Source organism: Telmatherina bonti (genome assembly GCF_933228915.1).
Source record: "Telmatherina bonti genome assembly, chromosome: 13".
Classification (NCBI taxonomy): Eukaryota; Metazoa; Chordata; class Actinopteri; order Atheriniformes; family Telmatherinidae; genus Telmatherina; species Telmatherina bonti.
In genome coordinates, this window is record NC_136611.1 from 21,293,002 (window position 1) to 21,305,777 (window position 12,776).

Genomic DNA, 12,776 nt, shown 5'->3' on the forward strand with positions numbered 1-12,776 from the left:
ATGTCTAACTCCATCTCCATCTGAAAGAAAAAGCTTCAAATACAACTTTTATTCCTGGTCAACTAACTTGAGGCAATGTCTTATTTACATCAAGGACTTGCCTTTAGATTAATTGACCCCTGCTCTACTTTTTATCCTCAGGATTTTGCATTTTTTTAAATTGCCACGTGTTTTACCATTATCTTGTCTGTTGTTTGCTTGTTGTTTAGTTGATGTAATCGGGGTGGAACTTTGCATCCCCAGGTGTGGCTCATGTCACTCATGTTGAACTGTAGGATAAAAGTGACACAGATAAAAAATATGACTATCTGGTGATCTGTTGTGACAGTGACAAAGAGCATCATGTGACAGTAGAGTATAGAAACACGTTTTATTCTCAGCGCATTCGAGTGCTTGCCACAAGAGCAGGCTAATTCCCCTTCAAAAGATATCCTGAATGTGCAGGGCTGAGAGTTCAATTACAAATGGACCTATTGCTTTTTTAATTATTTGGATCATTATTTCATGTCTACAGGACCCCCCCCCACGAGAATACACTAATTAAGTGTGTCACGGTTCAGGTATGATACAAGAAATACAGGTCTGACAGCTTTTGCAAGCTTGTGATCGCTTATGAATGCAGCTGTTTTTTTTCAGATGTACAGGTGTACATAGTTTAGTTCTGCTTCGGTTTCTGCTAAAAAGCTACTCTGTGGACTATGACCATTAAAAAATTTGAAATTGAATATGATGCCATCAACTATAAGAACATCTTTACAAATGGAGACAGCATCAATGGGAGGATTATCCTGGAGACTTCTAAAGAGGTCTCTGTGCAGTCGCTTGTGTTTCTAGCGAAAGGAAAAGGTCGGGTTTGTTGGCATGAACAATACGGACAATACAGCAGTCAAGTCTACTGGGCTGATGAGAAGTATTACAGTGTCAAACATCACATTTTAAGAGAATCACATCAAGATGGTAATGTATAAAATCTAAATAAGTTATTTACCACTGTAATGCTGGTGTAATACTTATAAACATCGTCCAAGTTCTTCTTTTCTTTTCTAGGCAAAGAAGTCATTGGAAAGGGAAGGCATGTGTTTCCGTTTTCTTTCACAATACCTGACAGGTACCCTTTTGTTGTCTAATTTAAATCTCATTTTTACCTCTGTCCAGACTGTAATCAGGTTCTGTTGCTTTTTCTTCACAGAAAAATGCCATCAACTTTCGAAACATCCATCGGCAGAATTGTTCACAAGGTGAAGGCAGAGCTGAAACAATCAATGAAGCTGACAAAAAAAGCTAAAGCCCACTTCACCTTTGTGTCCAAAGCAGACATGAGTATACCAGGACTCATGGTAAGAAAGAAGAGAAATCTTGACAAACTAATTGTAATCGATATTGTGTATGCTAAACCATGTAATATTGTTCTACGTGGACATTTAATGAGTCTACTGTTTAGGAACCTCAACATCTGTCAAGGGATAAAAACCTTGCTTTTGGCTCTGGAGATGTCTCAATGGATGTCCACACCAGGAAGATGGGGTACAAACCAGGTCAATATCTTATCTCAGAACTAAAAAAAAAACACCATATAGTATCTGTGGAAGTAACATACACATAATTCCATTTGTTGGGAACTTGTCGGGCTATTGCTTATCTTTGAGTACATTTTTGCAAAGTTTGCTTGAGGAAGAATGCTTACATGTTTCCAGTAAGTGGCATAATTGATCTCTAGACTCTTGCTTTGGAACATTTCACTCCTCCCCTGTGATTAAAAAAAAAGACTATTTGTGAAGACTAATAATCTCTGTCACACACTTTAACATACCAATGGTACCAGACTAGCAGTGTCCATAGATTATCTAAAAATTTAAAGGCATTTTTCTGTGTTTTTACTCTTGTGGAAATGTGGATTTTAAAAAGCTGTTGTACACCCTGATTAGTCAAATTCATCTCACTACTCTGTCCATCTATAAAACATATGTGATAGGGAATTTGTTTGTTCATTGTTTCATTTTTTTGGTTTATGGGAATTAGTTTTGCGCTGTGTTTAAGGCAGAAATTGTGATGAGAGGCAGAGAATGATCAGCAAAAGCAAGATGCTGAATGCTAAACACATTCAATCTGTGTGGGAAAATAAGCTCAACCACATGACTTTTAAGTTGCGTCCATATCCACATTGTCTGATATCCATCCATCCTGGCCTGCTGTCTTGACTGAGTCTTTGAATACAATGTCTTTATGTGAAATAATTTCACAAGTGACCATCTGTGTCTTTCCACAGGTGAAGCCCTCCAAATCACAGTACAAATGAACAATCGCTCAAGTCGTTCAGTGAAACCCAAAGTAGAAATGTATGAAAAGATTAGTTATTTTGCTCAAGGTAGAAGGAAACTTAGCACAGTCACCATCCGTAAAGACAAAATGGATGCTGTTGCCGAACACTCTGGCAAAGCAACTGTTACCAAGGTGATTAACATCCCAGACCTGCCTCCATCCATTTTAAACAGCTTAATCGTCAAACGGGAATACAGGCTGAAGGTAAGCTCCTCTACTATTTTTTTTTCTCATTCTGTTGGATAAAAATAAATTTATAATAATTTCTAGTTGCATCAGTTAAAAACAAAAAAAACCTTCATTTTAATATTTAATAGGAAAATTGTTTCTAAATATTTTAAAATATCTATTTTCTTTTTAAAAAGTGAGAGCATCTGTTCAACAAGTCAAGACTAATCAACTCAAATTCTACAACCAAGAAACTTACATGACACACAGTTGTGCTCAAATATATTCATACCCTTTCATTAAAGAAAAGGCTTAATTTACAATGGTCACTCAAATAACTGGAGACTTAACAAACGAACAATGACTAAAAATTTGCAAAAATATCATTTAGTAATATAAGACACTGTTTTTTCATTTAATTGAATGGAAGAAAAAAACCAAACAAACAAACAAATTTGTCCTGGACAAATTAGAGCACTTTTCTGTTGAACAGTGGGACAAAATACCTGTCAACAGGTGCAGAAGTCTGACTGAGAGGAACAGAAAACACCTGACTGTAGCGGAAACATTAAAGGATTGTTCAACAAAATATTTATGAGTCATGTAATATGTAATAAATTATGTCATCTGTTTGCTTTTTAAAAAAAATATTTCTATTGAACCAGAATACTGGGCGGCAGCAAGGGGCGGGGACCCTGGCGGTCCGATCCCCGGCTGCAGAAGCTGGCTCTAGGGACGTGGAACGTCACCTCTCTGGTGGGGAAGGAGCCTGAGCTGGTGCGCGAGGTTGAGCGGTTCCGACTAGATATAGTTGGACTCACCTCGACGCATGGCTTGGGCTCTGGAACCAGTACCCTCGAGAGGGGCTGGACCTTCTTCCACTCTGGAGTTGCTCATGGTGAGAGGCGCCGAGCTGGTGTGGGCATTCTCATCAGCCCCCAGCTTGGTGCCTGCACGTTGGGGTTTACCCCGGTGGATGAAAGGGTAGTTTCCCTCCGCCTCCGGGTGGGGGGACGGGTCCTGACTGTTGTCTGTGCTTATGCACCGAACAGCAGTTCAGAATACCCACCCTTTCTGGGGTCCTTGGAGGGAGTGCTGGAGGGTGCTCCTTCTGGGGACTCCATTGTTCTGCTGGGGGACTTCAATGCTCACGTGGGCAATGACAGTGAGACCTGGAGGGGAGTGATTGGGAGGCATGGTCCCCCCCCCTCTGAACCCAAATGGTGTTTTGTTATTGGACTTCTGTGCTCGTCATGGATTGTCCATAACGAACACCATGTTCCAGCATAAGAGTGTCCATATGTACACCTGGCATCAGGATTCCCTGGGCCGCAGTTCAATGATCGACTTTGTAGTCGTATCGTCGGACCTGCGGCCACATGCCTTGGACACTCGGGTGAAGAGGGGGGCGGAGCTGTCAACTGATCACCACCTGGTGGTGAGTTGGCTCAGATGGTGGGGGAGGAAGCCGGTCAGAGCTGGCAGGCCCAAACGTGTTGTGAGGGTCTGCTGGGAACGTCTGGCTGAGTCCCCTGTCAGAGCGAGCTTCAACTCCCACCTTCAGCAGAGCTTCGAACATGTCCCGGGTGAGGCGGGGGACATTGAGTCCGAATGGGCTGTGTTCCGTGCCTCTATTGCTGAGGCGGCCAGCCGGAGCTGTGGCTGCAAGGTCGTTGGTGCCTGTCGTGGCGGTAATCCCAGGACTCGTTGGTGGACACCAGCAGTGAGGGATGCCGTCAAGCTGAAGAAGGAGTCCTATCGGGCCTTCTTGGCCTGTGGGACTCTGGAGGCAGCTGATGGGTACCGGCGGGCTAAGCGGCATGCGGCTTCGGCCGTTGCCGAGGCAAAAACTCGGGCATGGGAGGAGTTCGGCGAGGCCATGGAGAAAGACTTCCGGACGGCTTCGAGGAGATTCTGGTCCACCATCCGGCGGCTCAGGGGGGGTAAGCAGTGCTCCATCAATACTGTGTACAGTGGAGATGGGGTGCTGCTGACCTCAACTCGGGACATTGTGGGTCGGTGGAGGGAATACTTCGAAGACCTCCTCAATCCTACCAACACGTCTTCCCATGAGGGAGCAGAGCTGGTGGACTCAGGGGTGGACTCTCCTATCTCTGGGGCTGAAGTCGCTGAGGTGGTCAAAAAGCTCCTTGGCGGCAAGGCCCCGGGGGTGAATGAGATCCGCCCGGAGTTCCTTAAGGCTCTGGATGCTATGGGGCTGTCCTGGCTGACACACCTCTGCAGCATCGCGTGGACATCGGGGGCAGTACCGCTGGATTGGCAGACTGGGGTGGTGGTCCCCCTTTTTAAGAAGGGGGACCGGAGGGTGTGTTCCAATTACAGGGGAATCACACTCCTCAGCCTCCCTGGTAAGGTCTATTCAGGGGTCCTGGAGAGGAGGGTCCGCCGGCTGGTCGAATCCCGGATTGAGGAGGAGCAGTGTGGTTTTCGTCCTGGTCGCGGAACAGTGGACCAGCTCTATACCCTCTCTGGGGTCCTGGGGGTGGCATGGGAGTTTGCCCAACCAGTCTACATGTGCTTTGTGGACCTGGAGAAGGCATTCGACCGTGTCCCCCGGGGGCTCCTGTGGGGGGTACTCCGGGAGTATGGGGTACCGGACCCCCTTGTACGAGCTGTCCGGTCCCTGTACGACAGGTGTCAGAGCTTGGTCCGCATTGCCGGTAGTAAGTCGGATTCGTTTCCGGTGAGGGTTGGACTCCGCCAAGGCTGCCCTTTATCACTGATTCTGTTCATAACTTATATGGACAGAATTTCTAGGCGCAGCCGAGGGGTTGAGGGGATCCGACTTGGTGGCCTCAGGATTGGGTCCCTGCTTTTTGCAGATGACGTGGTCCTGTTGGCTTCATCTGGTCGTGATCTCCAGCTCTCGCTTGAGCGATTCGCGGCCGAGTGTGAAGCGGCTGGGATGGGAATCAGCACCTCAAAATCTGAGACCATGGTCCTCAGCCGGAATAGGGTGGATTGCCCTCTCCGGGTCGGGAGTCAGGTCCTGCCTCAAGTGGAGGAGTTTAAATATCTCGGGGTCTTGTTCACGAGTGAGGGAAGGATGGAGCGTGAGATCGACAGACGGATCGGTGCGGCGTCTGCAGTAATGCGGGCTCTGCGCCGGTCTGTCGTGGTGAAGAAGGAGCTGAGCCAGAAGGCGAAGCTCTCGATTTATCAGTTGATCTACGTTCCTACCCTCACCTATGGTCATGAGCTGTGGGTCGTGACCGAAAGAACGAGATCTCGTATACAGGCGGCTGAAATGAGTTTCCTCCGCAGGGTGGCCGGGCTCTCCCTTAGAGATAGGGTGAGGAGCTCAGTCATCCGGGAGGGGCTCAGAGTAGAGCCGCTGCTCCTTCGCATCGAGAGGAACCAGTTGAGGTGGCTCGGGCATCTGGTCAGGATGCCTCCTGGACGCCTCCCTGGTGAGGTGTTCCAGGCACGTCCCTCTGGGAGGAGACCCTGGGGAAGACCCAGGACACGCTGGAGGGATTACATCTCTCGGCTGGCCTGGGAACGCCTCGGGATCCCCCCCGCAGAGTTGGCAAATGTGGCTGGGGAGAGGGAAGTCTGGGCTTCCCTGCTTAGGCTGCTGCCCCCGCGACCTGACCCCGGATAAGCGGCAGAAGATGGATGGATGGATGGATGGAACCAGAATGAGAAAATAATGTAATGATTTTCATAAAATTTTTATTTATTATTACTTTGATCAATTTAAGCCTATTTTACAGGCAGCTGTTTTTTTCCTTCTTCAATGAAAGGGTATGAATAAATATGAGCACAACTGTACATCTAATTGCAAATAAAACATAAACATTTACTAAACCAACTTCTGTTACCGGTAGTTTTACATAAAGATGCAAAATCCAAAATCTAAAACTTACAAAGAAAGTACAATTGCACTTTTTTCTCTATTACAGGTCTATCTGGATATCAAGTGCGCTATAAGCCCATATGTCAAACTCCCCATTGTCATCCTACCTGAGGTTTTAGGACATCAACAACCATCAGTGTCTCCTGGGTTTGGATTTCAAGCATCTGGAAACCCAGTGCAACCAGCCTGGGGTACTACACCACAAACTACAGATCCTCCACCTCCCTATGGAGCATATGCAATGTACCCCTCTTCTTCCTAAGCTCTGTAGTTACCTGGATGTGTTTGCACACACTGTGTGTGTGTGTGTGTCCACTTGTGTTAGATAATGGATGATAAAGCATTCAGCCGCAAACCCCCTAATCTTTGTTACTTTGTTCCCCCAGTGAGACAAGAAAAGGAATCTGATATCTTATAGCTTTTTTTCTTTTTTCCCTGCTGTCATATCACTGTAAACTGGTTGTGATGCGTGAAGTTCTTTTATTTTTCCCAGTCTATATTAGTTTATCAACTGATGTTCCTTGAGAAAATTAAAGTATGCTGTATGTAATGTTATATCTGAAATTTTTACAAATATTCTTTGTTTACATTACTTGTATTCATGTCAATGTGCTATATATTATATTAATTGTATTAATAAAAGTACCTCTTCTTTGTTTTAGCTTTAAAAACTAGACTGACTGTGTTTACAATTTAAAACAATTTACCAATCCAATTTTTTTTCAAGCAATAATTTAATTTCAAACATGTGTTTCATAACCAGGATAGCCAAAGTAAAGTCACAGTCAATAATTGCCATTGTGTCTTCTAGTCTTGCTCATAACACAGAATGTTGCTAAGGATAGTTTATTTCTGGAAAGCGTCCTGAGGGAAACTGATCCTTATCACATAACCAGACAACTCTGTCAGAAGAAGGCATCATTATTTGCTTGGTAATGAAGCATATGTTTGTGTAGCATACTTGGATGCAAAATATCACCATGACAATCTAAAAACTAAATGTATTTTCAGGCTTTTGAAATTTAAAACCCGGATGTTTCTCTGAGGTGACAAGGTAATGGGAGTCTGGGCAGGATCTTTTTGATACAACATAGACCAGGCAGGTGTCCTGACTGAATATGTTAATGATGGGATATCATTAATGCAAACTTGTTCCAGATGTTTGAGTGATTTAACCTCCTAAAAATAAATATTCCAACCCATTACAAATGTATGTATCAGCTGTGGAAGACAAATATGCTTTAAATGATTTTCTATCTGTGCCTTTCATAAAGCTGCCTGAATATGAACATTTTCCTGCCATATGACAGTTCTGTGTAGTCAGCTTGTTTACTTAATAGTAATACCTGATGATGTAGCAGTGATGACCTTGTGTGTTTGTGCTCTGTTACATGAATGAGACAGAAGGAAATAACCTTAGTTATTAGAGGGAGGGTGCAGAGTGTGACTTTGGAAATGCTGCATGTTGATTTTGACATCCTTGTCAATAGTATTCATTGAAGAATTATTCTGTTCACATACACTAGCTCACTTCTCATTCATTTAACCTAATTCTGCCTGTAAGACTGCTGGCTAGAATTACCTGTGTGAAAGTGACACCTGCAGACCTGATCATGTGATCACGTGTGACACAGTTACTGGTTCTAAAGAAATCTACTGCAATAGCCTCACCAGCATCCTCACTCATCATGGAAAGGCCTCTTTACAACACCACCTTGGATTAATTCAAACCTGTTTAGGGCACTGTTATGGAATTTTGCTACCACTAAAGGTCATTCCTCGTGGTTTTACCACAACCTTCTGGAAAGCTGTGTGTTGTAGTCTCATCATGACTGTAAAGCATTTCTCAGTGGAGTATGACAAAGCGAATGAACAGGGCTCCTACTCTCCTGGGGACATTTTGTCCGGAAAAGTAATAGTGGTGACCAGCAAGGAAATCAAAGTGCAGTGTTTTTTGGTCAAAGCTAAAGGAAAAGCGAAGGTTACTTGGACTGAGCAGGACAGGCAATGTACAGTGGTCCACAGCGACAAGAAGAAATACTTCTATTTTGAGCATATTATTCTCCAGGATAAAAACAAAGGAGATGGTCAGTATTGTCTCACTTGTGCCAAAGACAAACAACAGCTTCTGGCTTTTTTATTACTTCATAGTCTGAAATGAAATTGCTTAAAGTGCATTTAACATTAAAACATTTCTCTTTGTAAGGTTCGGAAATCATGGGGGCTGGAAGAAATGTGTATCCGTTCAGCTTTATGATTCCAAATAAGTACGTCTTCTACTCTTACATAGCTCTTTATGTTAAATTGCAATTGTGAGAAAAATTCATTTCCTTTTGGATTTTATCCTTGACAGTGACATGCCTTCATCTTATAAAGGAAAATTGGGAGCAATCACATATAGTTTGCGAGCACAGCTGACACAGTCAATCTGGCTTGTACATAAAACCAAGACGGAGGTCCCTTTTCTGACCAGGGCAGAGTTCCCATTTGCCTCCAAATCGGAAATGATAATAATTGGACTTAAGGTAAGAAAACTCTTTGGCTTTTTGTCCAAATGATGTCCACTAAGTTAAAAGGTAAACATCTGGAGATATGTCTTCCTGAAAGCTTCCATCTTTACATGATACTGCAGGAGCAACAGTATGCAACCAGGATTACATTTTATGGATCTGGAAAGGTTACCATGAATGTTACCTCAGAACAAATGGGTTTAAAGCAAGGTGAGCTGAATTCCACTCTGACATCTGTGTCTGCATTCTCTTCATTGTGACATAAATGATTAATTTCTCCTAAATCTATTCAGGTGAGGTGATGGGAGTTTCTGTGGAAGTGTTAAATGACTCGGCACGCTCAGTAACACCCAAATTCTACCTGTGCGAGAAGCAGACCTTTGTTGCTCAGTCCAAGAAGGCAGTACACACAAATGACATTTTGTTTGGGATAGGAGAGTCTGTTCCAGCTGAAAGCAGCCAGACTATAACCAAAGTTCTGAGCTCTCCTCCTGAGATCCATCCCACCTTCTTCAACTGCTGCATGATGAAGCTCGAGTACACAATTAAGGTAATTTTTCCTTAAAATCATACTGTTCTACACCAAAACTCCATTAATGAACCAGGCTTTGAATTTATACTGAGTAAAAATTTACACACACTGCTAAACAGGATTTCTGGTTTCATTTATCTGCTTTGTGAGGTGAACATGTTCAAACTCTTGAACTGTAAAAACAGCTCCACACAGTGGCTGCATGCAGGAGAAGAGACTAAAAGAGTCAGAGAGAGGAGGGGTTAAAAGCCCCATGGCTTGTCCACACACTAATGAGGGTACATGAAGAAAAAAAGTGTCATATTACAGTTCAACCTGTTCCAGCTTGCTGTCCATTTAAAATGATCTACGTCAGTGCTTTCAGTAAACTTACAGAGCAGATAAACAAAGTAAATTAAGCTTACAATGCCTCTGAGCTAATGTAATTTTTTAACCAATATACATGACATCAAAGCATTATAAATTTTTTATATATTGATTTATCTTTTATTCCTACAGGTCACTCTTGATATCCCTTTGGTAAAAGACCCAGAAGTCAAACTCCCCCTGGTCATCCTGCAGGGTGTGCCAAAACCTCAGCAACGAAAACAGAAGAGATCCATCTGGTTTAAAAAACTTGCTGGTTGATGGCAGAGCAGGGAAATGTTAAGAAAAACTGTACTTTTTGGCCAAGTGTTACAGAATTTCAAATATGAACCAACACATCAATATGTATAGACTCGTCCACTAGATGGCGACGTCAGTGACAGTGAAAATATTTCTTAAGTCCTCTGAAAACTTTGTGCCTAAAAATCTTGTTTTTTTCATGTCTGTATCTCCAACAGTAGAGAAGTAAGAAGTATAATAATGATTATAATTATAAGTATAAGTACAAGTACAAGAAGTCAGTGTACTCTCCGTTAAGAAATTAGAAGTTTGTTGTTATGTTTCGCATTGTGTAAACCAGGATTCTTCAGCTCTGGTCCTTAAAGGCCACTGCCAAGCAGATATTTGTAGATTCCCTTCATCAAAACACACAATTCAAATGCAATTATTTCCTCAATACTAGTAGTCAAGTTCTGCACAAGCCTGTTACTGCAGCCATTACTTCGGATCAGATGAGTGCAAACAGGGAAACAACAAAAACCTGCAGTACAGTGGCCTCCCAGGACCAGAGACCATACACTCTGGTGTAAAGTAATAGTATATATTACTTACTATATTTAGTATATAAATATATTTTAAAAAGAATCAATAAAAAGATTAATTAAATAGTGTAGAAAATATGAATATTGGACATGGGTAGGTATGGTACATGCATGTGTACATGTCTCTAAATGTAAAGATAGAGTACAGGATTTATGTTGGTAACATTTACAATGTAACTCTCAATTTACACCAAATAAATATAATAGACGCTTGAGTCGGAGCTGGTTTTACGTGGTTTACTCTGGTGAATACAATGCAGTAATTTAATGTAATGGATGAGACTCCTGGAACACATTCATGGTGTCATGACAGAATGGATAAGAGGAAGAATTTAAGCTTTCATAAATCTGCCTATAACTAATAAAATGAAATAATGCAAAAGAGTTTAACGATAGATGTATTTTTGAACACTGTTAACTTGTCCATTATGCAGATTTCAATCTATGGTTAACTAGTTCTATAAGTAGTTTAACTAGTTGTTTAAGACTTATTTTCCCAGTTAGAGCCATTATGGACGTTTTACATTTAAGGCCATTTTTCCTCTCACAGTAATTCCTTTGTAGAGTATTTGTACACAGCAGCAAAGACACAGAATAAATTACAGAACTGAGAGTTAGACGTTAGGGGCTTTCTCACGCTCATCCTTGTCCAAGGACTCATTTTGCAACAGAGGAAAGTATTTAACAAAAGCACATTCATTCTAACAGTACATGTGTTAGCCAACCAGTTGTGTTTAAATGAAACCAGGCCCAAGATCTTGACAGAGACTCTGATCTTCCCTTGTCCAGGAGGGGGAAACATGTTGAGAGTGGAGCATTTTGCAGCTGGGATCCATCCTGGAAACCTTATATCTGGTTATTGTGACACAGCATACTGTACAACCACCAAACAGAGACAGAGCAGTACAGAAAAGTGAGATGTTATACTTCCAAAATCGTCATTTTTAATACATAAGCACTCTGTACACATCTTCATACACTGGTTACATTTATTAAAGTCAGATTCTGCTGCGATCATCTGGCCATCATGTGTAACCTAAGTGTTTTGTTTGTTTTTAGATGATATTGTGTGTAACTGTAATAACACTGCTAACAGAATAACTACAAGCGATGAAGTGCAGACTGACGGTCACTTACATATTTAAGTATTTATGTTGCATAAACAGCGTCAGTCAAGTTTAGATCCATCTCCATCCATTCATTTTATTAACCACTTGTTCTAATTAAGGGTCACAGGGAAGCATGGGGCCTATCCCAGCAATTACTGGGTGAGAGGCAGGTACACCCTGGACTGGTCACCAGTCCATGACTGGGCCAACACAAAGAGACAAACAGCCATAAACACTCACATCAATAACTAAATAACCTAACATGCATGTCTTTGGACAGTGGAAACTTCTCCCAAGCCAATGCTCAAACCAGCAACCTTGTTGCTATAAGGCCAGAATACTAACCACTACACCACCATGGATCCACCTATATATTAAAAAAATGAATGCCGGTGTGTCTAAACTTTTGACTGGTACTGCTGTGCGTAGCACAGATTGAGCTCATTCTGCCTCCTCTCCAACCACATGACCATACCTGATAAGAACAGCGCAGGTCGTGTTGGTTGGACATGATATGGAACACAGTGAGACAGATTCCTCTAATCCCAGCAACACCTGCACGGAGACGTCTCCAGACTTTGGTTCGGTTTTGGCAGCTGTCGTGTTCTTGGCTGTGCTTAAGCAGAGCCTGCCTGGTAACCAGCCTGGCTCAGTGTAGGGTGTGCACACTGTCAGCGAGCCAGCTCTTTCCACACACACGCAAACACACATTCACATACACACATGCACACACCAGACCACAGCCCTCCCTAGTTTTGAAGAGGGGGAGTCGGGAGGTGTGGCTTCTGGTACCTCCCATCTCTGTAGCCAGAGCTAGTACCATGACAACCATGCGGGCCTGCTGGCGACTCCCTGTCTTCATCAGCCACGGTTGCCATGGTAACTCCCCACGGGGCTCCCACAGATCAGCGGGATGGGCGTCCAGTTGACTAACCCTCTCTCAGCTGGGAAACGGCTGAGGGAGCGCAAGAGAGGGGAGTGAAGGGAAAGGGAGGGGGAGCGCGTGTGTATGTGAGTGTGTAGGATGGCACAGCAGAGCCTGAGGAGGGAGGGAGAGTGAGAGATAGAGAG

General features: G+C 43.1%; 2 protein-coding genes across 2 annotated transcripts; both read left to right on the forward strand.

Annotated features, from left to right (window-relative positions):
* Positions 1–695: 695 nt before the first annotated feature.
* Positions 696–6,629, forward strand: LOC306764503 (arrestin domain-containing protein 3-like; the record flags this gene model as incomplete). Its single annotated transcript, XM_079251677.1, has 6 exons — positions 696–957; positions 1,048–1,108; positions 1,190–1,337; positions 1,442–1,535; positions 2,267–2,523; positions 6,414–6,629. The coding sequence occupies exons 1-6, from the start codon at positions 699–701 to the stop codon at positions 6,627–6,629; spliced, it is 1,035 nt and encodes a 344-aa protein (XP_079107803.1). The 5' UTR covers positions 696–698.
* Positions 6,630–8,195: 1,566 nt separating this feature from the next.
* On the forward strand, positions 8,196–10,036 carry LOC306764310 (arrestin domain-containing protein 3-like; the record flags this gene model as incomplete). Its single annotated transcript, XM_079251421.1, has 6 exons — positions 8,196–8,454; positions 8,574–8,634; positions 8,721–8,892; positions 9,000–9,087; positions 9,171–9,427; positions 9,908–10,036. 6 exons carry the CDS (start codon positions 8,196–8,198, stop codon positions 10,034–10,036), a joined length of 966 nt encoding a protein of 321 aa, XP_079107547.1.
* Positions 10,037–12,776: the final 2,740 nt, after the last annotated feature.